The sequence below is a fragment of the Indicator indicator genome, unplaced genomic scaffold (assembly GCF_027791375.1).
Source record: "Indicator indicator isolate 239-I01 unplaced genomic scaffold, UM_Iind_1.1 iindUn_scaffold_251, whole genome shotgun sequence".
NCBI lineage: Eukaryota > Metazoa > Chordata > Aves > Piciformes > Indicatoridae > Indicator > Indicator indicator.
Window position 1 is genome coordinate 14,681 of NW_026539316.1, and position 26,824 is coordinate 41,504.

General features: G+C 43.7%; 1 protein-coding gene across 1 annotated transcript; it reads left to right on the forward strand.

Annotated features, from left to right (window-relative positions):
* Window positions 1-2,466: 2,466 nt before the first annotated feature.
* LOC128980539 (histone-lysine N-methyltransferase NSD2-like) lies at window positions 2,467-26,818 on the forward strand (the record flags this gene model as incomplete). The annotated part of the gene is made up of 7 exons (XM_054399012.1): window positions 2,467-3,063; window positions 13,191-13,356; window positions 16,035-16,201; window positions 17,804-18,295; window positions 23,917-24,061; window positions 25,217-25,294; window positions 26,745-26,818. Coding segments are annotated over exons 1-7 (1,719 nt in total), but the record flags the coding sequence as incomplete, so codon positions are not given.
* Between the last annotated feature and the right edge of the window lie 6 nt (window positions 26,819-26,824).

Below are 26,824 nucleotides of genomic sequence, written 5' to 3' on the forward strand. Positions count from 1 at the left end.
AAGGGTTAACACAATTGGGTGGGTTTCCCTCATCTTACCAGAGACTTTATTGGTAACTCAGACTTCATCTGGCTAAAGAAAGACTAGAACCTTTCCTGTCACAGATTTGCTTGGAGTTCAGGTCAGCTTCTACCTCTTACCTTGTTTAATACCAGCCTTTCAGGCTGCTGTTTGTTGCTGGAGGTTTTTCATTTCTCAGATGAGTCTGCACAGAGATTCATAGAATCCTAGAATGGTTTGGATTGGAAGGGACCTTGAAGATCATCTACTTTCAACCCCGCTGCCACGGGCAGGGACACCTTCCAGTAGACCAGGCTGCTCAAGGCCTCATCCAATCTGTTGTTGAACAGCTCCCCAGAGGGGGCATCCACAACCTCCTTGGGCAACCTGTTCCAGTGTCTCACCACTCTCACTGTAAAGAATTCCTTCCTAATACTTCCCTTTAATCTTGTAGGTACCTTAGAGCAGTACCTTGGGGGGCTGAGAGCATTTGCCATTCAGTGACTGAGTTAGGATTTTAAAATTTATATTTTTTTCTCCCTGCATTTTTGTGCTTGCCAGTTGCTTTGAATTGAAGCTTGACACCCTTAAGAATCTTTGCCCAGCTGGCAGAATGCTCAGTTAGCAGCATTTGTACATTTCTATTCCTGATTTAGAGGTGGCAAATACACCAGTTGTAAGCTGTGGGCATTAATAAACAAGGTGGTGAGATTCAGAAGAGATTTCTTCCATAGCAACTGGCAATTCAATAGTTATTCATCATGGTTTTCAATGCACTTTCTTGGGAAGTATATGAGACTAGATTTGATGAATTTCTGATTCAAGATGACAGTTCTTGGACTTAATCATATCTGAAGTTGGTTACCTAAAGCATGGATATGATGATTTCTGTCCTGAGCTTTCACAATATCTATGGTGGTGGATTTCTCTATATCATGTCTACACTGGATCTGGTAACAGGAAGTCTTTGCTTATGAATTCTAAAAATGAAAACAATCATCTTGCCTGCTCTAGCAGCATAGAGGAGTCCTTCTGTCATTTGCTTATTTGCTGTGATAGTTAAATGTAGAGATAGGGAGGGTTACCTTTGTAGAACCTTCACAAAACCTGTCCAGGGCAGATGATGGTGCAATTTTAGCTGTGTGCCTTCAAATTTCTGTGGGAAAATGAGTGTTAGATGATCACAGAATCCCAGTGTGGTGGGGAATGGAAAGGACCTCTGGAGATCATCCGGTCTGACCCTAGTCCAGGGACACCCACAGCTGGTTGCTCAGAATCACAATGTCCAGGTGGATTTGGAATCTCTCCAGAGAGGAGACTTCACAGCTTCTCTGCACACACCCTCAAAGTGAAGAATTTTTTCCTTGTGTTTACATGGAACCTCCTGGGGTCCAGTTGGCACCTATTGCCCCTTGTCCTGTCATTTGGGCACCACTGACAAGAGTCTGGCCCCATCCTCTTGCCCCCATCTCTTAGCTCTTGCTGAGCACTGAGAAGATCCCCTCTCATGCTGGTCTTTTCCAGGCTTAACAGCCCCAGGTCTCTCAGCCTTTCCTCCTCAAAGAGATGCCCCAGGCCCCTCAGCATCTTCATTGCTCTGTGTTGGACTCTGTCCAGTAGTTCCCTATCTCTTGAACTGGGGAGCCCAGGACTGGACCCAGGAATCCAGCTATGGCCTCACTAGGGCAGAGTAGAGGGAGAGGAGGACCTCGCTTGACCTGCTGGACACAATCTTCTTAATGCACCTGAAGATACAATTGGTCTTCTTAGCCACATACCCTATATCTGTCGTGACTGAGGAGATCTTATGCCCAAAAATAAAATAAATACAGCAGTGCCCTGTTCACCTCAGGGCAGACTACAGGGAGAAAGCACAACACAAGTGCTGACGACAGCAGGAGCTCCCTCTCTATTCCCATTTACTCCTGCAGTGATGGAAGGTCGGGGCCTGTTAGTAGAGCCAGAGAGAGAAGCTGGTGGTGCTGCTGTCCATGGTGTAGGTGCTACAGCAACACAGCCTGTGGGGGTTTGACTCTGGCACAACCTCTTAGAAATCATCTCTGTGTGAGGTTGTTATTAATGATAGTTTCTTCCACCTGACTCTGACCTGTCTTAAACAGTGCAATACCTGTGAGTAGCTAGTGTGGGTATGCCTCCTGCTGTGGGTTGTTAACGGATTGCTGAAATGAAAGCTGGAATTTTGCTCCTTGCTTTTGCTCTAAGAGAGCTGAAGGTTCAGCAAGCTATTTTTCTTGACCTTTTAAAATGAATATTAAGAGATGTTGAAGTGTTTTGGTTATGAAGTTTTGTAAGCAGCACTTTAGAGTAAAACTGGTGTGAAGCGCACTGAGTGTTGCATCAAGGGAGGCATCTGTCTGAATTCTCAGTAGCTTTCTGTGTTATTAAAACTGTTCTCTACCTTTTTGTCTTAAAACAGCAGTGTAAGACTGGAAACATCTGGGCTGAATGGACTTTAGCATCAAAAGAAGTTCTCAACTCTTAACTCGTAAAATCAACTACATCAAAATGAAGCAGGTGCCGGAGATCCTTGGCAATGCCAATGGGAAGACTCAGAATTGTGAAGTGAATCGGGAGTGTTCTGTCTATTTGGGCAAAGCACAACTTTCTGCCACCCTACAAGATGGGGTCATGCAAAAATACAATGGCCATGAGGGTCTTCCATTTATTCCAGCTGACAAGTTGAAAGATCTCACCTCTCGTGTGTTCAATGGCGAGTCCGGGGCCCAAGATGCCAAGCTGCGCTTCGAACCCCAGGAAATAAAGGGAGTTGGGACACCACCCAACACGACTCCTATCAAAAATGGCTCTCCAGAAATCAAGCTGAAGATCACCAAAACCTACATGAATGGAAAGCCTCTCTTTGAATCTTCTATTTGTGGAGACAATGGTGCTGATGTGTCTCAGTCCGAGGAAAATGAACAAAAGCCAGCACACAAGGAGAGGAGAAGCAGAAAAAGAAGCATAAAATATGACTCCTTACTTGAGCAGGGTCTGGTTGAAGCAGCCTTAGTATCAAAGACTTCAAGCCCCACTGAAAAGAAGGTAGTACCTTGTTTTACATTTCTCCTTCTCTTAGCTTTGTAGTTTGTGCTGAGATCTCATTTGTTCATGTGCTAACCTTCATTTTGGGTGTTTCAGTTAATGATTGCCACAGACAGGTCAGACACACTCCCTTGTCTCAGTAGGGGACAGATGCGCTCTAGTTCTGTCCTTGTTCCTTGCCTGGGCTGGGAATACCCCCTGAATCCTGTTTCCATACAAGTGAAATAAATCTTGAGAGCAAATCAGGGCATGTGGTAGTATGGGAGGTATGAAACAGAAACTTCTTCCAGACAGGAAGCCAAGACCTAGTGGTGTGCACCTGGGCAAGGGAGCAAGGAGACTTCTGAATTTAGAGGTGACCTTTAACTGTTGGAGCACGAGATATTCTGGCTTCCTGTAAGAACCAGATATTTCAGGAGAAAAACAAACTACTTCTATAGTCCTGGTTCTGAATTAAAGAAAAATGGACACAGCTGTCAGTTGGCTGATAAGCAAGGCTTTTCACCTTCAGATTCTGGGAGCTGGAATGTTGTCTCTACCCTTATTTTTCATCTGGAAAGAGTTGCATTTCCTTGCTATAACCTAGGGAGTTGTATTCATTGAAAATAGCTAGATAATTTTGTTAAATGTTGTTAAGTCTTACGGTCATGCTTTTTGCTTCTTTTAAACATGGGCAGAAATGGAAATCTCACTTTTATTTTTTTGTTTTGCTTTCCCAAGCTGTAAATAAGAACACTTCTGGGAGGCCTTTTCCCCCTTTATTTAGTTGGTGTTGCTAGTCTCCATCTAAAGGAATGTGGTTTGCAATCATTTTGTCTTGGAGGAAGAAGCTTAGGTCACAGGGATGCTCTGTGTTTCTCAAAGTTTAATGCTGTAGAGCAATGGTAAGCGTTAATGAGGGCTTTGGGTAATGAACAGGTGCTGGTTTTGCAAACCTTAAACCTGAAATGGTGTTAGAATCACAGAGCAGATCAACCACCTGCTTGATCTCAGGCTTTGCAATATCCTAACCCTTGTCTTTCCAGAGCACTTGAAGCAGGGTCATGCTTCTGACTTATTTTTTCTTGCCTAGTGCACTTTAAAGCACAAAGGGCAAAAGGAAAAGTGTTTGAAGGTCACAAGATAATGTTTTATGATCTAACTCCTTGACTGTAAATGCCTGGGATCGAGAGAACTGGGGCTGTTCAGTCTTCAGAAGAGAGGGCTGAGAGGGGATCTTATCAATGTCTATAAATAACTGAGGGGTGGGTGTCAAGATGAAGGTGCCAGGCTCCTGTCAGTGGTTCCCAGTGATAGGACAAGGAACAATGGCTACAGGCTAGAACACAGGAGGTTCCACCTCAACTTGAGGAGAAACTGGAAGGGTGCTGGAGCCCTGGAACAGGCTTCCCAGAGAGGTTGTCTCCTTCTCTGGAGACTCTCAAAACCCACCTGGACGTGTTCCTGTCTGACCTGCCCTGGGTGATCCTGCTCTGGCAGGGGCATTGGACTCGATCTCTAGAGGTCCTTTCCAGCCCCTAACATTCTGTGAGTCTGTCTTTCAGGAAGGGTTTGCGACTCTGCACGTTTCAGATGAAGAAAGAAAAATGTAGCAGTAGGGAACATGCTGAAGGAGGTTTTTCAACTGTTTGTCCACATGGACACTATACATGTGTTCTCTGGTCACGGCTGTGGTGTCTTGATGTCAAAGATTCATAGAATGGTTTGGGTTGGAAGGGACCTTGAAGATTATCTAGTTCCAACCCCCTGCCATAGGCAGGGATGCCTTACACTATTACAGATTGCTCAAGGCCTCATATCCTGTTCTTGAATACCTCCAGGGAGTGGGTATCCAGCATGTGTCAGTGTTCTTTGGTTTCACACCCCTGCTCTGGCTGTTATTTTATCACCAACATCCAAAGCCTTAATGTTGATGCATCACACTGTGGTTTTCTGTAGCTGATTGTGGCTGTGAAGTGCAAGTTAGAGAAACAGACTTGGAGTAAAATCTGATTAATTTTGCACTTGGTAATCTCTTTATTGTAGGTTACAAGTAAGTGTAGAACCTGTTTGTCTGGTTTTATTTCTGGGCTGGTTTCTTTTTGTCCAGGCTCTTTCTCTTTTGATTGAGCAAAAATTGCCATGGTTCAAATGCTGCTTTTTGTGTAAGGTAATTATATCTCTGCTTGATGGACACAGCAGATTGCTATCTTGCTGAGGTGAGAGGCAGATCGTTTAACAAATGTTCCAGTGCTCAGTTGCTGGCTTGTCCTCTTGTTTGGGAATGTTTTGTTAAAGTCAGAGAAGGCTGTTTTAATCCTTATCTGTAGCCAGAGTGTGGCCAGCAGGACTAGAAAGGTGATTGCCTCCCTGTACTCAGCACTGGTCAGGCTACACCTTGAGCACTGGGTTCAGTTTTGGGCCCCTCACCCCAAGAAAAGCATTGAGGTGCTCGAGTGGGTCCAGAGAAGGGCAGTGGAGCTGGTGAACGGTCTGGAGAACAGGTCTGGTGAGGAGCACCTGAGGGAACTGGGATTGTTCACGGGATTAGGTTGGACATGAGAAGAAACTTCTTCCCTGGAAAGGTTCTCAAAGGCTGGAACAGGCTGCCCGGGGAGGTGGTTGAATCCCCATCTCTGGAGGTGTTTCAAAGAGGCAGAAATGTGGTGCTGAGTGCCACGGATTAGCACCAACCTTGGTAAAGTTAGAGAATGGTTGGACTGGATGCACTTAAAGGGCTTTTCTATCTTTTCTTCTATGATTCTATGATGTGCAAGACACCTTTTAGTTTGGAATGACTATGGTCTGCCAGCTATGAGTTGTAATTCTGTTGATAACCACCACCTTGCTCAGGCCTCCAAGAAGCAGTTGTGCTGCTTTCACTTTCCCAAGGTAAAGGAATGGAAGTGGCACAAGCTGTGGCTGTTTCCTCCCTCCTGTCCTGCCTTTCACCCTTCTTCCCCCACCCCTGGTATCTCTCCACCTGAGGACTTGACTTTACAATGTAGGCCTCTTCTGATAAGGCCAGGGTTAGCAACTTACCTGCCAAGGCACTACGCTGATAGTGGTGTGACACCACCTCCCAGTGTGCTCTGCAATTGGTGGTAGGTATCACATGTCAATGTTTGAGTCCATGCCAAACCCATGGGCACTTGATAGTGCAGCTCATGGGAGGGGCAGTGGACTGGTGGCTTTAGCACTAGATTCTGTGGTGGCTGGTTTTTGATTTGCTGCTTTTGTCACTTCCAGCTTCCAGTTAGGACTCTGAGAATCCTAGAATGGTTTGGGTTGGAAGGGACCTTCAAGATCATCCAGCTCCAACCCCCCTGCCATGGGCAGGGACACTTTCCACTAGCCCAGGTTGCTCAAGGCCCCATCCAACACGGCTTCCGGGGAAAGTGCATCCATAACTTCCTGGGCAGCCTGTTCTTTGAGGTCTTTCCTAGAGTTTTCTCACCTGGAGCTTTTTTTAGAAAGGCGACAATCCTGTCTGGAGGAGGATGGCAGAGGTTTACCTCAGCTACTGATGTGAAGCAATCCAACTCTGATCTCTAGAGCAACCCAGAGTTTCTGAATGGGAAATAAGCACACATATCTGCAACTCTTATGCTGGTGGTCCCAAAGGAGGGCTGTGCTCTCTAACCCCAAGACCAGCTCAGTCTGTGACACTGGCACACTTTAGCTTGTTCTGTGTAAGCTGGGTTTGGCCTGCAAGTGGCACTTTGCCCTTTGGCATGGTTTCCTGGCATGATTCCCCAGCATGGGTGCAGTAGCTCAGAAACGCAACAATGCTATGTCTGGGACAAACCTGAAAGTCCACACACTGCTCTGCTTGCTCTAGGGATTGCAGCTAAGGTGTAGGTGATCCAAAAGCTGTGCCCTCCACATAGGTTCCTCTCCAGTTTTGTTGTAGCCCTCTTTCAGTATGACAGCAGAAACTTGGCAAGTTGTGACTCTCTGCTTGGTGCAGCCTGTAATGGAGTGGTAGTGGACTCACTGTCCCAGGAGGTGTTCAAGAAACGTGGACATGGCACTTCAGGGCATGGTTTAATGGCCATGGTGGTGTTAGGCTGATGGTTGGCCTCAATGATCTTGGAGGTCTTTTCCAACCAAAATGATTCTATGACTTCACAGCAGCTACACAGGGCCAGTTGTAAGTTCTTGGAGAAGTTCCACCAGTCCTTACATGTTTATATTGCTATTTCATCTTCACAGAGGAAAACTCTTCTGGCCAGCTCCACTCTGATACCTGCAGAATGTTGGAGTGCCTGTCCCAGTCAATGGCAATTATTTCGACATCCACTAAGGGTGGAACAGAAGCAGTCTGAGGATCATCTGCTTTTTATGCTTCTGTGCTAACAAAATACAGGAATATGGGGACCACTGAGGGTGGGGATGTTGCTTTGATGCTTGCATCTAATTGGTAGAAATGAGCAGAAATTAAGAACTTGCCTGTGTAAGATTGGAGAGCTGTGCTGAACAAATGTTTGATTTTCCTGTTACAGCCAGATCCTCAGGTGACTTGGTTTAGTTTCAAAAGAAGCAAAAAGTTAAAAACAGAGTCAAATAAATGTGCGTTTTTCAGAAGGAGGATGTGCTTGATTGTTTTTCATCATCAGTTATTAGGAATTGCTCAGGGAGGTTGTGGATGCCCCCTCCTGGAGGACCAAGGCCAGGCTGGATGAGGCCTTGGGCAGCCTGATCTAGTGAGAGGTGTCCCTGCCTATGGCAGGGGGTTGGAACTAAATGATCTCTAAAGTCCCTTCCAACCCAAACCATTCTGGAATTCCATGAATTCTTGGTCATAAAATGCTGAGCTGTCATGGGAATCAGGATCTGTAGAGTGAAATGAACTTTGTTAATTGGCTGCCCTTGATGTATCAGATCCTTGACAGGCAAATGATAACAGACTGTGAGTGATGTCACCAGAATCCCAAAGGAGTAGGAGTAACCCTGAAAACCTCTTCTGGGTGATCCCTTCAGGAAGAAGACAAATATCTTGTTATGCTTTTTGGAAGGGTTTCTGAGCTACTGTTCTGCCTGAGCCATTAGTAAAGGATTCTGTTTAGCAGCACCTTGGAAACTCATTTGTGCTCAGCAGTTTCCAAGGAGCAGCTGGAGTTGTGAACCTGGAACCTTAAATTGTTTGTTCTTAACGCCTCATTGCAAAAGGATCTGAAAGAACTCCTTGTAGGTTGAGAAGCACCACAAAGTGTAGACAGCCTCAAGAGCAGCTTGGTTTTGGGGGCACTTGAGGAAGCTCTGAGTATTCTCAGAGTGGCTACTAAATTAATTACAGAAAGCTGAGGTATTTGTGCAGTGCTCTCCATAGCAGGCTTCTTGTTCTTGGATGGAGAAGGGGCTCAATTAAGCACTTTTAAATGGAATGTGTAAATACTTTTCCCCCCCCTCCCCCTCTTCATAAACACACTAGTGGGAGAATCCAAATCAAGTGTGTTGAAATGCTGACAAAAATGCCTGGTGAGAACAATTCTACCAAGCTGGATCAAGGACCCTTTTAATTAAGCACCTCAGCCTGGGGCTGAGGTTACCTAATGGAGAGCAGAGACATGGCAAACCATGGAGTGATGCTTGCTTTGAGAACATTTCAGCCCCCATCAGTTTGTGACTCACAGGTTTCTAGAGCTGATGACTTTGTGTTTAATAACTGTAGATGGCTAAATTCCTGGAATTCAGTTTCTTTTGGAGTCAGTGTCAGCTCTTAATGCCATGAATGCAGCAGAGCAGCTCTTTTTCCTTTCCAGTTTCCCACCTTCTTGTTTCACTTGATTCACATAATCCTAAAATGCAGGGATCATGAACAAACATCTGCCACTGATAGTTTGATAGACTTTTCACAAACCTGCTCAGGTTTTGATTTCAGCTTGAAGAGTCCTGTGTGGTGTTCCACATACAGAAGCCATTCATAGAATCCTGGAACAGTTTGGATTGGAAGAGATCTTCAAGACCATCTAGTTGTAGCCCCTCTGCTATGAGCAGGGACACCAGGTTGCTCAAGGCCCCATCCAGCCTGACTAAATTTCAACACTGCCAGGCTTGGAGCCTCCACAGCTTCTCTGGGCAGTGGAGAGAAACTTCTCTGTTTCAGTGCCTCACCACCCTCATGGGGACTTTTTGGGTTGTTTTCTGGTTTTGTTTGATTTGTTTGTTTGTTTTTCATTTAATTTTGGACACTAGGGGACATGCCAGATCATACGAAGTGATGGTGAGCAGGCCATCTTCTGGAAGAACTAACTTCCCTTTCTCTCAACAACAGATTGTGCTGTTACATAGTTGAGAGGTTAAGGATGCTTTGGGGTTTAGTTGGGATTTTAAGTCGACCAGATTTATTCTTTAAGACTTTAGATGTGGTGCTGAGGGCCATGGTTTAGCACCAACCTTGGTAGAGTTAGAGTGGTCGGACTGGATGATCTTAAGGGACTTTTCCAACCAAAATGATTCTGTGGTTCTGTTCCTACTCTGTTAGTCTTATGATTGATACTGTCATCTCAGCATCTCCTTTTTACATTCTGTTGGCCAGTACTGATTGGTGTGGCAAGGAATTTGTTCATTTTCACTGCTGTTCTGTGCAAGGTACTGTGAAGCTTTGCTGCTGCTCTGCTCAGTGTTCTCCTTAACCCCAGATAATGTCTGTCTGCCATGCGTAGCTGAGTAAGAGCTGCAGTTCAGGGTTATGTTACTTGGACTCATTTACAGGCAGATTTTTGGGAAATCAGTGATCTGTCCCAGATGTCATTTCTGGCCCCTAGTGCCCCCTTTTGTCAGGAAAGAAGGAAGCTTTAGTGTAACCCTCAGGCAAAGTAGCAAAAGCAAAATGTTTTGATCTGTATTGGAACAGTGCTATCAGCCTCCTTTACCAGTTCCCTCGTTCTGGAGGGGGTTTCATTCAGGGCACGTTAACTTCAGGACCTCCAAGAGAGCTCTTTGCTCACAGTAATTTTATCTTTGTCTATCACTATGGTACATTATCTTCCTATTATAAATAAAGAGGCCATCATCTGGACCCCACTCCAGCAGCTCCATGTCTTTCCTGTATTGAGGGTTCTATAGCTGGACACAGCACTCCAGGTGAGGTCTCAACAGAGCAGAGGGGCAGAATCACCTCTCCATCTGCTGGCTATGCTGCTTTTGATGCAGCCCAAGCTGCCACTGGCCTTTTAGGCTATGTGCCCAATGTTGGCTCATGTCCAGCTTCTCATCCACCAGCACCCCCAAATCCTTTTCTGCAGGGATGCTCTCAATCTCATCATTCCCCCAGCCTGGATTGATATGGAGAGTTGCCCTGAGCTAGGTGCAGGACCTTTCACTTTGTCTTACTGAACCTCATGAGATTCTCCTCCGCCCATGTCCCCAGCCCATCCAGGCCCCTCTGGATGGCACCCATCATGTCCTTCAGACTTATCAACCACACCACTCAGCTTGGTATCATCTGCACATGCAATATGGGCAGTAGACTAGAAGTGTGTCCTTCTGATTTAGCTTTCATTCTGTTATCCTACCTGAAATTCATGTGGGAATGACTCTGAAATAGCTGCTTCCCATGCCAAACCTCCCCAGGGCTCTACAGTTAGGGTATTCCAGACTTCTGTACCTTCTACACATATTTAGATACTGCATCAAAGGTTTTATGGGGGTGGATGAAGGTTAGAGAAGTTGGATATGCGTGGAAATCTTTTTCTAATACTCAATATCAAAGCAGGTTTCATTCTTTCTGATCGAGCCTTATCTCATTTAAGCTTCTGGAGTGTGGAACCTTTCAATAGCAAACCAGTAACTCAGAGTTTATGAGGTCATCTAAATGTAAATGCAGAAATTCAATAGAGCAGCTGAAAGAAACTCCTCTTCACATTTTCAAGTAAGATGGAGAGCTGGGAAGTGTTCCAGGACTTGCATCTTACTGGATCTATCTGTTAATGATCGGATCTGTTTCTCTTCAACTCTTCAAGCTGGAAAAAGATTGTGTCCTACTTTACTACAATACTGCGTGAAGTTTATTTCTGAACTACTTGCTCATCTAGTGTTTGTGTAAAGGAAGGTTGTGGGTTTGGGCAGATTTGTTTGAAAATGTAAAAGCATCTTAAAAAATATTCTCCTCCACTGAAGTCTTGCTAATGAGGGAGCCAAAAAAAAAAATTTAAATGTAACCAGAAACACAAATTTGAGGTTATATCTGGTTTTAAGTGAGCTGGGGGTTGTTTAGTCTGGGGGCAAGGAGGCTGAGGGATAACTTCTGGCTCTCTGCAGCTCCCTGAAAGGAGCTTGGAGCTGGGTTGGGTCTCTTCTTCCTGTTAGCAAGTGATAGGACAAGAGGAAATGGCCTCAAGTTGCACCAGGGCAGGTTTAGACTGACACTAGAAGAAAATTCTTCCCTGAAAGGATTCTCAAAGACTGGAACAGGCTGCCCAGGAGGGTGGCTGAATCTCCATGCCTGAAGGAGATTCAAAGAGGCAGAAATATGGTGCTGAGGGCCATGGTTTAGCACCAGTTAGAGAATGTTTGGACTGGATGATCTTAAAGGTCTTTGTCTGAAGACCATGTGTTGATTTGTCTTTTGTCAAATGAAATTGTTGAATTTTCCAGGAAGGGAGAGCATCTCTAGGAGCAAAATTGTGATGCTGTGTTTTCAAGGAAGATACACTGGAATTGTCTTTAGACATAGTTTGTTTGCTTGTTTATAGTGTCTTGAATTCTTGGTGAATTCAAGTGACTAAACAATGTTACAAAAATAATTCTTCTGTTGCTCCCTTTTCTCTGCAGACAAACCTAGTACCTCTCCTGAACCTCTGAAAGGAATGGAGTTTGTTTTGCAACCACTTCCCTAGTTCGTTCTCTTTCCTGCTGGAGATGCCAGAGGAGACAAAACATTTTCACTTTTATTTTTATTACACAAGTCTGTGACAGAAAACAGGAGTAGTGCTGGATGAAACCCAGCACAAGTAGATAGCAGGAGCTGAAGTATCTGTGGTTGTGGTCAGCAAGTGTTGCTATCTTCACAGTGAAGAGACATGGTTGAGTGCCTGAGTTTGCGTGCTCCAAGTATGATTCCAGACACATCTTCATAGAATTTCATTGTATGGTTTAGTTTGGAAGGGACCTTCAAGATCATTCAGTTCTAACCCCCTTCCATGGGCAGGGACACCTGCTAGACCGGATTGCTTGAGGCCTCATCCAGCCTGGCCTTGAACACCTCCAGGGAAGGGGCATCCACAACCTCCCTGAGCAACCTGTTCCAGTGTCTCACCACCCTCACTGTCAAGAATTTCTTTTAATGGCATTTAGTTTGTTTAGGGACCTGGATTATTTTGTTTTCATTTCTTTGTAAGGTTTTGTTTTGTTCTGGAGTCTAAGTGGATCTCCAGCCGTCTGTGTTTGTAGTGTGGCTGCCTATTGCAGTGCAGTCCAGTTGAATCCCTGTCCCTGGAGGTGTTTCAGGAGGCAGAGATGTGGTGCTGAGGAACATGGTTTAGCACCAGCCTTGGTAGGGTTAGAGAATTGTCAGACTTATCTTGGAAATCTTTTCTAGTCCAAACCATTCTATGCTTCTTGAAACTCACAAACTCTTACTGCTAGAACTGGAAGAGAAAAATATTTGCAGAAGGGTTGGGGAAGGGCTCATGACACGAATCCTCAGTGTGAAACAAGACAGCTGAAAGCTGTAGAGTTTGGGGCATTAAGTGGTTATTTCTGTAGTTCCTACTCAAACATGAAGGCCCTGTTTCAGTCTGGTCTAGTTTGAGGGGGGTGTTTCATCTTAAATCTAGGAACACATTTCTGTGTCCAGTGTTTAACTTGTCGAATTATATTCAGTACAGAGGGAGGTTGGCTCTTCCGTAGTTCCAGTGGTTTAAATCAAAGCAAACCTTCCTGATGTTCAAAATGATGACTTTAAAGCTTTTACTGCACATGAAATATAATTATTGCTTGTTAAGCAGTTTATTCTGGTCAACTATTTCTGATTTCCCTCCTTGTGTTAGCAAGCACTCTGTGGATTTACATCTAACGAGAATGTTTCAACAGAATACAAACTGTTTATTTTTGTGTGCTCTTTAGTAATCCCAGTGCATATCTGAAGAAACATGGTGATAGCTCTTTGGGGTTTTTTTCCCCTTTTTTGTTATCTCTTTAAGGTTCCTGCTAAGAGAGATCCAACTCAAAGCACAGTCAAAGAAGACAAAGTCCATCTGTTGAAGTATAACATAGGAGATCTCGTGTGGTCAAAAGTGTCTGGTTTTCCATGGTGGCCCTGTATGGTTTCTGCTGATCCTGTTCTCCATTCCTATACTAAACTAAAAGGTATGTCAGTGGTGCTGCAACCATGCAGATTTCCTCAGGTACATATGACTGTTATGTTGGGAAACCTCTGTTCTTCAGTTTATCTCCTCAGTTGTATCAGCAACTCAATCAGCTCCTTGTTGTCAAGAGGAAAATTAAAACCACATAAACCCTCCTCTTGAGCATGTAGCAAACAGAACACTTCCACAGTATCTTTTTAACTCTGAGCAGTCTCTGGAAGATATCAAAATTGAGATCTCTGAAACTGTGTGGAGTCTTACTAAAACAAAATTATCTGATGGTCTTTTCTATTGTTTTTCTGGAGATACTTAGACAAGTGATATGGGCTAAAAAACTTATTGAAAGCTAATAGAAATGAAATACTCCTGGGGATGATGTTTTACTGAAAGCAACCCATAATTCAGACAGCTAAACTTGCTGGGGTTCACAGAGTCAGTGCTGTTATATGCAGACAGCATGAGCTGATTTTAACCGCAGGGACCACCAAGTGTTAATTAGATTTTTAAGCAAAGTCTCCACAATTTCTTAATCTCATTTGCAGCTTTGTACTCTGCTCTGATACCTGAAATTGTTGAGGTTTATCTGTGCTGGTTGTAGAATGATAAAGTAATGTAGGTTGGAAAGGACCTCTACAAGTCATATGGGCTCCAAATAAGACCAGGTTGTCCAGGGCCTTGACCAGTCAAATATTTCATGTTTTCAGGGCTGGAGAATTTACAGCTTTCCTGGGCAACTTGTTCCGGTGACTGGCAGGCTTTATATTATATTCCACCTACCATTTACTATTGGGGCCCTATCAAAAGTTTCCTGTTCCAAACAGAAAAGTTCTTTATCTGAGAGTTGTAGAAACACTCAGCTAGGGCTCTGTATTTCTCATTTCTAGGATTAAGATCAACAGTGTTTATAAATAATCTGAGTTTCTGGATACTAATCCTTGATTTCATCATTCCAGCTGGTTAAGCTTGAGAAAAGTTTGAAAATTTCAACTTGTGGGGTGTACAATTTCATGTAAGAAGGCCTGTGCTAAGTCAGACTAAAGCTCCAACTCATTCAATCTACTGTCTGTGGTCAACCAGGGATGCTAGCATAGAGAAAAAGACAAATAATGGTGGTGGGTCCCCAGTACGCTCTCCCACACCTTCAATAACAAGTGGTTCCACCATTCCATGAACCAAAACTCCTGGGTTTGTCTAAAACAACCCCTAATTAATTCCATTATTTTATCCAGGAGCATTGATAGCCATTCAGCCCACAGGATCTATGAAGATTCACAAGGAGGTTCAATGATTGTAGTGGCAGGCACTGTTATTTAGACTCCTTAATTAGGCAGTTACAGCTCTCCAGCATGATATTGTAAAAGTAATGAAGTGTCTGTGCCTGCTTGGAGCTGGGCTGTGGGCTGCTCTGAGGTAGATCTTTACAGGTGGTTGTAAATGCAGTCTGTGCTGTCTGTCTGCAGCTAGGACATCCTGGTAAAATAACAAAAATAGCCTTTATTTCATCTTTGACAGACAAAGTCCTCAAAGCTCAGTGTTGCCTAGATAAGCAGCAAGGACAAAATAATTACTGTGCAAGACAATTTGCTCCTGAACGTCCTTGGTCTCTTTTCCCAAGGATGAGAGGAAATGGCCTCAAGTTGCACCAGAGCAGGTTTAGGTTGGACATTAGATTGGACATTAGGGTTATTCAGCCTAGAGAAGAGAAGACTCTGGGGGGACTTTAGAGCTGCCTTCCTGAAGGAACCCTACAGAAAGGCTGGAGAGGGACGTTTCATAAGGGTGTCTAGAGGCAGGACAAGGTGGAATGATTTGAAGCTGAGGGAGAGCAGGGTTAGACTGGATCTTAGGAAAAAGTTCTTCAGTATGAGGGTGGTGAGACTTGAACAGGTTTCCCAAGGAGGTTGTTTACCTCCTCCCTGGGGCTGTTCAAGGCTGGGTTAGATGAGGCCTTGAGCAGCAGAAGCTAGCTGAGAGATACCCCTGCCCATGACAGGGAGGTTGGAGTAGATGATTTCTGAGGTCCCTTTCAACCTAAGCCATCCTAGGATTAGAATAAACTTCTTCCCTGAAAGGGTTCTTAAAAACCAGAACAAGCTGCCCAGGGAGGTGGTTGAATCCCCAGCCCTGGAGTTGTTGAAAAGAGGCAGAGATGTGGTGCTGAGGGCTATAGTTTAGCACCAGCCTTGGTTAGAGAATGGTTGGACTCAATGATCCTCAAAGGTCTTTTCCAACCAAAACAAGTCTATGAGTCTCTAAAGCTGTGACTGCTGAAGTGTTTCTGTTCAACAATATGAATAGACAAAGTTAGGAGGATCAGAGGTGAGGCTGAGTGCACAGGCTACCCAAGTTTGGCAACCTTTTCTAAACCTGGTATTTTTAGGAACATCCAGGCCTTCATATGTAAGGTATTACACATGGGAAGCACAGACATTATTGTAACCTTCACTTAATTTAGCAAAACACATCCTTGTTCAGAACTAAACCATCATGCTTTTGTGTCAGGCCTCACCTACTACAGCTCAGAGACTTTCAGGCTGGTTAAGTGGGGTTCTGAAAGGTTAACCAGTTATGTTGTGCTTTTGTCATGAAAACTAAAGCAGCTCACAAAAGACTTCAAGTCTGACAGTGCAGAGAATAAGCTGAGTTGTATCTTAAATACATTTATGTTTGAATTTTCAGGACAGAAAAAGAACTTCCGTCAATATCACGTTCAGTTTTTTGGAGATGCCCCAGAGCGAGCCTGGATATTTGAGAAGAGCCTTGTGCCCTTCAAAGAAAAAGACCAATTTGAACAATTATGCCAGGAAAGTGCAAGGCAAGCCCTCACTAAAGCAGAAAAAATAAAGGTAAGAGTCTGCCAAGTCAGACAAGATTTGCAGCTTTTGCTTTTACTGTTACAGAGATGTACAGATGGGAAGAGTTCTACTAGAAAGCTTTACAAACAGCTTGGTTTACAGAGCCTTTTAGTCTTACATTTCGCTTGCAGATGCCAAGAATGTGATGATTTTACCACTGTTACTAAAAATCAGTACTCTTCTGCTTTGTCATTGATTCATGCATGGTGTCAGCACCATCACACACAAAATCACTACCAAATACAAGATCACTGCCAAATAAAAAAACCACTGCCACATCATCGCCATCAAACCAAAATCACTCCCAAATACTATATCACTACTCAATCAGCACCATCAAATGCAAAACCACTCCCAAATACAAAACCACTGCCACATCAGCACCATCAAATGCAAAATCACTCCCAAATACAAAACCACTGCCACACCAGCACCAACAAATGCAAAACCACTCCCAAATACAAAACCACTGCCACATCAGCACCATCAAATGCAAAATCACTCCCAAATACAAAACCACTGCCACATCAGCACCATCAAATGCAAAACCACTCCCAAATACAAAACCACTGCCACATCAGCACCATCAAATGCAAAATCACTCCCAAATACAAAACCACTGCCACACCAGCACCATCAAATGCAAAACCACTCCCAAATACAAAACCACTGCCACATCAGCACCATCAAATGCGAAATCACTCCCAAATACAAAACCACTGCCACATCAGCACCATCAAATGCAAAACCACTCCCAAATACAAAACCACTGCCACACCAGCAGCAACAAATGCAAAACCACTCCCAAATACAAAACCACTGCCACACCAGCACCATCAAATGCAAAACCACTCCCAAATACAAAACCACTGCCACATCAGCACCATCAAATGCAAAACCACTCCCAAATACAAAACCACTGCCACATCAGCACCAACAAATGCAAAACCACTCCCAAATACAAAACCACTGCCACATCAGCACCATCAAATGCAAAACCACTCCCAAATACAAAACCACTGCCACACCAGCAGCAACAAATGCAAAACCACTCCCAAATACAAAACCACTGCCACACCAGCACCATCAAATGCAAAATCACTCCCAAATACAAAACCACTGCCACACCAGCACCAACAAATGCAAAACCACTCCCAAATACAAAACCACTGCCACACCAGCACCAACAAATGCAAAACCACTCCCAAATACAAAACCACTGCCACACCAGCACCAACAAATGCAAAACCACTCCCAAATACAAAACCACTGCCACACCAGCACCAACAAATGCAAAACCACTCCCAAATACAAAACCACTGCCACACCAGCACCAACAAATGCAAAACCACTCCCAAATACAAAACCACTGCCACACCAGCACCAACAAATGCAAAACCACTCCCAAATACAAAACCACTGCCACACCAGCACCAACAAATGCAAAACCACTCCCAAATACAGTTCCACTTGAATGTCTGAGTTCCAGTTATCTGTGACACTGAGTGCCTTGGGAATGTTTTGTGAGGTTTGTGGCATTTTGAAGTCCCAAGTGGCCCTGTTTCTCACCCCTTCTGGGCCTTTCTCTTGCAGATGTTAAAGCCTGTTTCAGGGAAGCTGCGGCCGCAGTGGGAGATGGGTGTTAAACAAGCAAGTGAAGCAGTGAGCATGACAGTGGAAGAACGGAAGGCCAAGTACACCTTCATCTATGTTAGGGACAGACCTCGCCTCAACCCTCGGGTGGCCAAGGAGGTTGGCATTGCTGTGGAACCACTGGAGGAGATGGATGAGGCATCGTTCTCCAACGAGGAAAGCGCTCGAGAGCTGAAGTCAATGAAGGAGTCTGGCATTCCTACCAAGAGGAGGAGAAGGACATCAAAATTGTCTGCTACTGATGATACACGAGAGAGCAGTCAGTTGGGGACTAAGAATGCTACTCCTCAAAAGTCATCTGAACAGGCAGAATCCAAAAGAGGGATAGGCTCCCCTCTCAGTAGAAAGAAAACTGCAGCGTCTACTCCACGAAGCAGAAAGGGCGACACAGTATCTCAGTTCTTGGTCTTTTGTCAGAAGCACAGAGATGAGGTTAGTCTCTTTCAGCTCTAAGTGTTGTTGATGTCCTCTTCTCATGTCTGTACCTCAAGAAACTTCTTGACTTGACAAAAACTAGGTGTCACTGGAGAATCAGTAATACTCTGGGCTTGAGTAAGTGTGCTTGCATCAAATGTTAGTCTAGGCAGGAACAGAGAATGAAGGGAACATAGATGAAAAATATAAACAAGATGGTGATAAAGCCATTGCAATTCTTAGTAATGCCATTGTACTTTAAGCAAAAGTCGTGTTTAGTATCTTTGTGTTAGGTATAATATTTATTTAATGTACCTAAAATATAGTAGATAGGCACACCCGTAATCAGACAAATAGAACAAAGTTATGCTGTTGATGGCAAATCTGCTTATAGTTAGTTTGTTCAGTCTCAAGATGTGTCTCGGTTCCTTTGGTGTGTTCACTTGACTTTGAGCTCCTCAAAAACAACCTGAGACACTTGAATAGGTTGCCTAGGGAGGTTGTGCATGCCCCCTGCCCTGGAGGTGTTCAAGGCTAGGTTGAATGGGGTCTCAAGCAGCCTGGGCTAGTAGAAAGTGTCCCTGCCCATGGCAGGGGGAGTTGGAACTGGATGATCTTGAAGGTCCCTTCTAGCCCAAACCTTTCTCTGGTGATTTACCTACTTGGAGTAAAAGAGGAGTTTCAAAAGCAGCTAGTTACTCAAGCTTGTTAAAATTGCTGTCAGTGTGCAATGTGTTGGGACAGAAGTTAGGTCCTCTTGAGAGGAATAAACTCCAATACAAGGTAGAATAAATAAATACCTTAGTATCAACGCTTCTCTTAGAATATAAAAGCAATACTGCTCTTCTAGCTCATTACTTTAAAATCATTACCATCATTTTGCTTCCTTTCAATCTCCTGTTCCACCTGCAGTCCAGTTCCATGCACTCAAAGAAGCACTAGGTGTCATATTTGCTTGGAGTTGTACCATAATGCAGAAGGAACAAAGAAGTTAGTGGTGACTTCACCGCACTCTTTAGCTACTGAATGGTTGATATGATTAGATGATGTTTGTGTTAGAAAACAGGAATAGACAAGAACTTTGTATAAAAGACTTGAAAAGCAGATTCTGTTGTATGGAATTCGATTAGTTGTGGTTCAATTTAGGATCATTTTAGAGCTTAGGCTAATAACGAGACTGAAAATAAACACAGTGTTACTTGGACCTCTTAATGGCTTTGGTTAAACTGAGAAGAGCACTGCCAGGTCAGTCTGCTGGCTCCAGAAATGAAAGAGGTTTGTAGCCAGGCTATTGAATATAGATGTTGATACATTTATTATGAAATGTTGTATGGGTAAATCATTTGTCTCACGTTTGAGAGACCAGAGATCTATTTCCAGTTTTTCTACAAGTGATCTTCTCTCTTGGATAATTGCAGCAGGGAGTTTCCTTGGCCTTTAACCTAGGCAGCAAAAATCACAGAATAGTAGGGGTTGGAAAGGACCTTGAAAGATCATTCAGTCCAATTCCCCTGCCAGAGCAGGGTCACCTAGGGCAGGTCACACAGCAACACATCCAGGTGGCTTTTGAACGTCTCCAGAGAAGGAGACTCCACAACCTCTCTGGGCAGCCTGCTCCAGGGCTCCAGCACTCCCACGCTGAAAGTTTTTCCTTATGTTCCCATGGAACCTCCTTTGCTCCAGCTTGCACCCATTGCCCCTTGTCCTGTCATTGGACATCCTCGAGCAGAGCCTGGCTCCATCCTCCCAACACTGCCCTGCACATCTCTGTAAACATGAATGAGGTCACCCCTCAGGCTCCTCTGCTCCAAGCTGCAGAGCCCCAGCTCCCTCAGCCTTTCTTCAGCAGGGAGATGTTCCACTGCCTTCAGCATCTTTGTGGCTTTGTGCTGGACTCTTTCAAGCAGTTCCCTGAGTTCCTTCTTGAACTGAGGGGCCCAGAACTGGACACAGGATTCCAGATGCAGCCTCACCAGGGCAGAGCAGAGGGGGAAGAGAACCTCTCTGATGGGTATTCTAGGCACAGCCCTTCTGATACACCCCAGGATGCCATTGGCCTTCTTGGCCACAAGGGCACATTGCTGGCTTATGGTCATTCCTTTATCCACCAGGATCCCCAGGTCCTTTTCCCCAGAGCTGCTCTCCAACAGATCAGTCCCCAGCCTTTGTCTTGTGCAATACTGAGCAAGGTGAAATTATTTCTGTGGAAGAAATGAGATGAGTATGTCTGGGCTTGTGGACTCGTAGCCTAACATTTTCCCACACAAGAGAGATGCTGAGTCTCTGGTATTGTGTTTTCATTTTCTGTGCTAGTTACCAAGCTTCACTTCCTACTGTGGTTATACTACAGCTCTTAAATTAAGAGATGGAAAATACAAAGGTTATGGCAGTATTGACCACTGAGGAGTTGCTTTGTCTTTGGTGTCATTTTGGGAAGCTGCAAATCTTGAAGATCTCACTGATGGTAGGGGCAAATATTACAGAGTTTAAATAGAAGGAAGCAAGAGAACGTCCTGCCGTTTCTGCCTGGGGACCTTGTCATAAGATCACTCCTAAAAACCCAGATCTACCTGATGGTGTGATCCATTCCCATAAGGACGGAAGCACTTCTGTGGAGAGAACAGAGCAAGGTTTTGAAACCTGCAGGTACCAGGGAACTGCAGATAACAGTCCCTCAAACTGATCAGGGCAGCAAAACCTGGCTTGTCTTTTCTCTTGCTTTGAAGTTAACTGGCAGAGTGGGGAGATAACTGTTTTATATGTCCATCCTTCTTGTCCTGAGCCTGAGTGGCATGAGTTCATTTAACACTAATAGCCTGTCATGGTGCTTTGCAAGTGGCAGGTTTCTGCCTTTGGTGGAAGATGGACACTGAACTCAAAGTAGGATTTGGAGTTTCACCTTCTGTTTGGTTTATTTGCTTCGATTTGCACGGTTTGCTTTCCATCCAGGAGTTTGTTTTGTTGCTGTTGGAAGTGTTTTGATGCTTTAGGAGTGGTAACACCATCTGAAAGCCAGACCTGGTTTTGAGCTGCTTGGTGGCATCTGAGAGTTTAGTGTGTGGCCACTGTAATATTTGCTGTTACTTAGAGGAAAGGCAAACTACAGTCCCAGAAAAGGCTCTCTGACCCCCCAGACTTAGGAAGGGATGGAAGTGAATGGCAAGGAATGACTGAAGACTCCTCTCAGGAGCCTCTAATAATCACAAACTGCTCTAGAAGAGCTGTTTCTGCTGTGCCTTGTGTGGAGTCTGACTTTGTACAGCAGGAGTCATCTGTCAGTTTGCTTTACTTAGTCACTACTTTTTGTGCTGGTTTTAGGGGGGGATAGGAGAGTGAGGAATAGCTGGGAGTTTTGTAAATGAATGATGGCTGCTGGAAGAGTGGATGAACTGCTGGCAAATGTTTCTAATGATTTAAGAGCCGAGCTTCCCTGAGGGAGATGTTGAAAGCTCGGAGCACTTTGGTGGTCTAGCGATGCATTAAGTGTTTTGTGCTGTTACCAGAGGAGTAAAGATCTGTTATGTACTACTGGAATTGTTCTGGGCTTCCTCTGGGGAGTCTAACCAGAGGAATCACTGGAAGGGGGTGTCTGACTCGAGGTAAAAGTGAGTGGCAGGCAGCTCTGCTGATATTGATTCATTGATGTGGGCTTGGCATCTGTTTTGAAGTAAATTTAAGAAAGACATTCACTAGCAGGGTGTGCAGCGGAGGATTGCCATATGTGTAGGGAGCTGGTGAACATCAAGACAAGTAAGAGTGATGGAAGTATGCTTAGCTTGGGTGAGCCAGGATGTGCCTGGTCGGATTGCCATGTTTTCCACACCTACAGGGATGTTAATTCCCAGATCCAAGAAAACGTCTTCCATGTGTTCCATAGCATAGTTAGAATAAGGGCCTGAGAGAAGTGCTTGATTTTCATGCCCATCCAGACACCTGAGACATTATTTCCAGTAGGTATCCTGGGAATTGATTTTGGAGAATACTGCGGGGCATTTTCCGTGGAGATTCATAGAATGGTTGAGGTTGGAGGGGACCTTAGAGATCATCTAGTTCCAACCACCTTGCCATGGGCAGGGGCACTTTCCACTAGACCAGGTTGCTCAAGGCCTCAAGATATTGCTCAAGATCTCTTTCACAAAGATCAAATGTGGTTTTCCTTAAATAAAAGTAGGAAAATTAGGAGCTATCGGAAGTTTGGAGGTATTCCAATACCTGAAGGGATCCTATAGGAAGGCTGCAGAGGGACTTTTCATCAGGGTGTCTAGAGACAGGACAAGGGGGAATGGTTTGAAGCCAAAGGAGAGCAGGGTTAGACTGGATCTTAGGAAGAAGCTCTTCAGTATGAGGCTGGTGAGACTCTGGAATAGGCTGCCCAGGGAGGCTGTGGGTGCCTGCTACCTGGGCTATTCAAGGCTGGGCTGGATGAGGCCTTGAGCAGCTGAGTCTAGTTGAGAGATGTCCCTGCCCGTAGTGGGGAGGTTGGAGTAGATGATCTCTGAGGTCCCTTCCAACCTCACCCATTCTATGATTCCTAATTTATTTTTAATACTGCTGTTGAACAAACCTCTAGCAGCTCTCTTAAATCCCATATTGATAGCTTCAGTGTGTCATTCTCATATTCTAAAGAAGAGATGCACAGCATTTTGAGTTCCTGATGTTCATACACATAGTATGAAACGATGAGTGAAAACAGGAGAATGTTGCATCAGATGTGTGCTTGTAAATCTCTCTGTTAAGCAAAGAGGTCTGTGTTTAAATGAGTTCTCCAATGAACTGATAGGTGTTTTTACAGGCAAGCATATCTTCCAACATTGCTTGTTTGCCTTTTGTGGTGTAGATTGCAATTTCATCAAGAAATAATTCTTTTTTTTTTTTTAAGGCCACAAGACAAGATTTACACTTAGTCCATTTCTTTCTTTGAATGTTAAAAGGCAAATAGGTGCTTCCAGAATGATTCCTAATGCTTCTGAATATGCTGATAGGTTTAGAGAGACAGAAGTGGTTATTCAAACTGGGAGAGAGTAGAACATCTCCCTGCTGAGGGAGCTGGGGCTCTGCAACTTGGAGCAGAGGAGCCTGAGGGGTGACCTCATTCATGTTTACAGAGACGTGCAGGGCAGTGTTGGGAGGATGGAGCCAGGCTCTGCTCAGTGATGTCCAATGACAGGACAAGGGGCAATGGGTGCAAGCTGGAGCAAAGGAGGTTCCATGGGAACATAAGGAAAAACTTTTTCAGTGTGAGAGTGCTGGAGCCCTGGAGCAGGCTGCCCAGAGAAGTTGAGGAGTCTCCTTCTCTGGAGACATTCAAAAGCCACCTGGATGTGTTGCTGTGTGACCTGCCCTAGGTGACCCTGCTCTGGCAGGGAAATTGGACTGAATGATCTCTAATATTCAGTGAAATAGATACTTCCAAACTTATTTTTAATAATTCTGACTGTGCTGGTAGATTATTTATTTTAGAGAGAGGGAATTGGTTATTCAGAGAAAAACTGGGTACGGAAGATTTGAATCTAGTTGTGTCCGCAGCAGAAATGAGAGCTGGCTTGCTTGCACCCAGCTTTTTTCTAGAGCAAAAGATTGTACACCTTTTCAATGGTCACCTCTCTTTTTTTAATACAACCCTATTTCTGCATGTATAGGTGGTTGCTGAACATCCAGATGCTTCAAGTGAGGAGATTGAAGAATTGCTGGAATCACAGTGGAACATGCTTAGTGAAAAACAGAAAGCTCGCTATAACACAAAGTTTGCCATAGTGACCTCTCCCAAATCTGAAGAAGACTCTGGTAAACGTAAAACTGTGCTAGTGTACTCTAACTAAATTTGATATCCCTAGTGGTGTTAAACTAAGCACACCTTGCAGAGCTGTAGGGAAAACAGCTTTCCCTGTTTTCCACTTTTAATTCTTGGTGGTGTTTGTGCCAATAGCAAAGGAATGCCAATGGTTACAATAAACGCAACCCTTCAAGTCTACATTTTCTTGCTCGTTGTTCTGAAAAGTTGTTCTATGTAAACCTTCTGCTGTTTAGAGATTGCTGAATTCTCATTCTTCTTCTGCCCATAAGCAGCTGCCATTGCATCCACTGCCTGTTAGGAGTGGATGGTGGGAAAGGAAGACCAGTAAAAATTTGAGTTGTTTTTGGGTTTTTTTGTTTGTTTTTTTTTTTATAGAATAGTCAGGAAATGGTTAAAAAGTTGAAGCAGTGCTCCACATTCAGATCTACCCAAAGTCTATTACCTCCTGTCACCATCAACTCAGGAAGAAGTATTCCAAACTTTCTTCACAAACTTTTGATCTGTTTGGCATTTTATTGTGCTGCTCAAAGTTTTTAGGGCATTGTACAAGATTGCAAATACCTTTCTTTTACCTTCTTTTCAAATACTTCTTTTTTTTTTTTTTTGTCTTTTTTTTCCTTCCCCTTTTATTTTTTTGGTTGCTGTTGTCTAGAGTTTGGTTTTGCTAAACAGTCTCAATTTGCAAAATATTTGAGGGGGTTTGGAGTAATTTATTTGAGAAAAGGAGGAGGGAGATAGTTTGGCATTTGCATGATGAACTTGATCAAATTTAAGTAGCTATAATTTTTCAAATTGCAAATAGCTTTATGGCACTGTAAGAGGATGTCCCTGCTCACTGCAGGGGGGGGCTGGACTAGGTGACCTTTGGAGGTCCCTTCCAACCCAAACCATTCTGTGATTCTGGAAGAATTAGAAGCCAACAGGTGCTGCTTTGGGCAATGACAAGAATGAGAGGGAGTGTTTGAAAGTTTGTGAGACTTGGAAAAACTTGTATAAAAATGGCAGTCAGTTTTGTTAACTCTGTGTGTGTGCGTGTGAAATAACCTCATTTTTGTGGAAAATTGCAAAGTTTTTAACTTTTAAAGTGTCAAATATTTGGATCTCAGTTTTAAAAACATCCCCCCCCACGTTCTGTATCTCTCAAGGTTCATCATTGAAGAATATTGGAGAGGCCAAACGTAAAGTGTTTCAAGACTCACCTAAAAGGAGATCAAGATCCAGAAGTAATTGAAATTTGTGTTGTGTGCAAATAGTTCATCATTATAAGTAGCTCTTGAGTGTATTTTTTGACATGTAATCACCCACCTATCATAATCTCTTTCTTTTCTCTCAGCTGTTGTCTTCCTTGACGTTAGAATTTTAATGGATCCCCAATTAAATATCTAAACGCTGTAGTGCTGAATTTTGTTCACCTTCCTCAGTGTCATATTGCAAGAAATTGTAATGGAAATTGTACCTGTACCAGGTGTTTCTAGTACATATATTGTGTACATTGATAAAAACATCTCAGTTCAATCATTCCCCTACCCAAATCCTCTTATCTTAAACTTGGAAGCATATTGTGGGAAGTTTTTTTTTTTTTTCTGCTGGCTTTTCGTAAGTAGCAGGTTCTCCTGGAGCCATTTCAGTGGGTTCAGAATCTGATGGTAGAATCTGTCCTAGATCATTTAGATAAGAATGTTAATTTGAAAGTGATCCCTGTTTCAATTTGAAAATGATCCCTGTTTTCAGGTTGCTCTAGTTTGAATCCTGACAGCTATTTGTTCTCACTGGAACAGAATGCTTGTAGATGTTAGGGCAATTTTCAGTTAACAGATTTGTGCCCTTGGAGCTTGTAATCTTTGTACTGCTGAGCTTCAAAGTGTACTGGAGAGCATAATAATGTTATGATTTCATCCTGATTGAAACAGACCACTTCCTAAACCTTCACCTGGCTTTTTTGAGGTAGAGTGAGTGCAAACAACCTGTGGAAGGGGTGTGTTAGGTCACTGACCTTCTGCAGTTCAGCAGCTGCTGAACCTGACAGTGGACAATTGTCAAAATACCTGAATAAGTCCATTGGTTTAAAATGACCAATGTGATTCTGTTCTTAGGATTTTGGTTCACAAAGGAAGGGGATCTTACAGTCTCCAGTAAAATTAGAAGTAAGCTTGTTGTTAGAGTCTGGAACTGCCATACTGGAAAGAGAAAATTAATCTCCACAGTTGGTGATATCCAGAGGCTCCTTAATAGGTGTTGCAAATACCTTCATGTGTGTCATTTGGAGAACTTAAGGGAGGCTTAAGGAGGAGACTTAAAAATCCATTTTAGTGCTAAGTCACTGTTCCAGAGTGACAGGAGAGTTAAAAGCCCTATAGGTCAATCATGTGCAGCCTGCCCAGACAAAAGAGCTGTTGGGCAGTAATGCTCAGATCCTAAACTAGTGCTTAGGTAGATTCATCTTTCTAAAGTAACTCATATAAAGCAGTTGATGTGTTCTAGAGTTAGTCTTCAGCACCAGAAACCAGACCCTAAGCATTAAGAGGTCATCAAACTGTTTTAATGTTTAACCATGTTTTTAAAATAATGACTGAAAGCAAAGTAACTTTTAACTAACTAGATCAGTTCAAAAATAATTTGAAAGTGGGTTTTAGATTATTTTTCATGTAAGTTTCCCCCATCCCCCATCCCAAGGTAACTTACATGGAAATAAAAGAAACCAAAAAAAGAGGACAAAGGAACCTACAGAAGATTTTGAAGTTCAGGAAGCACCT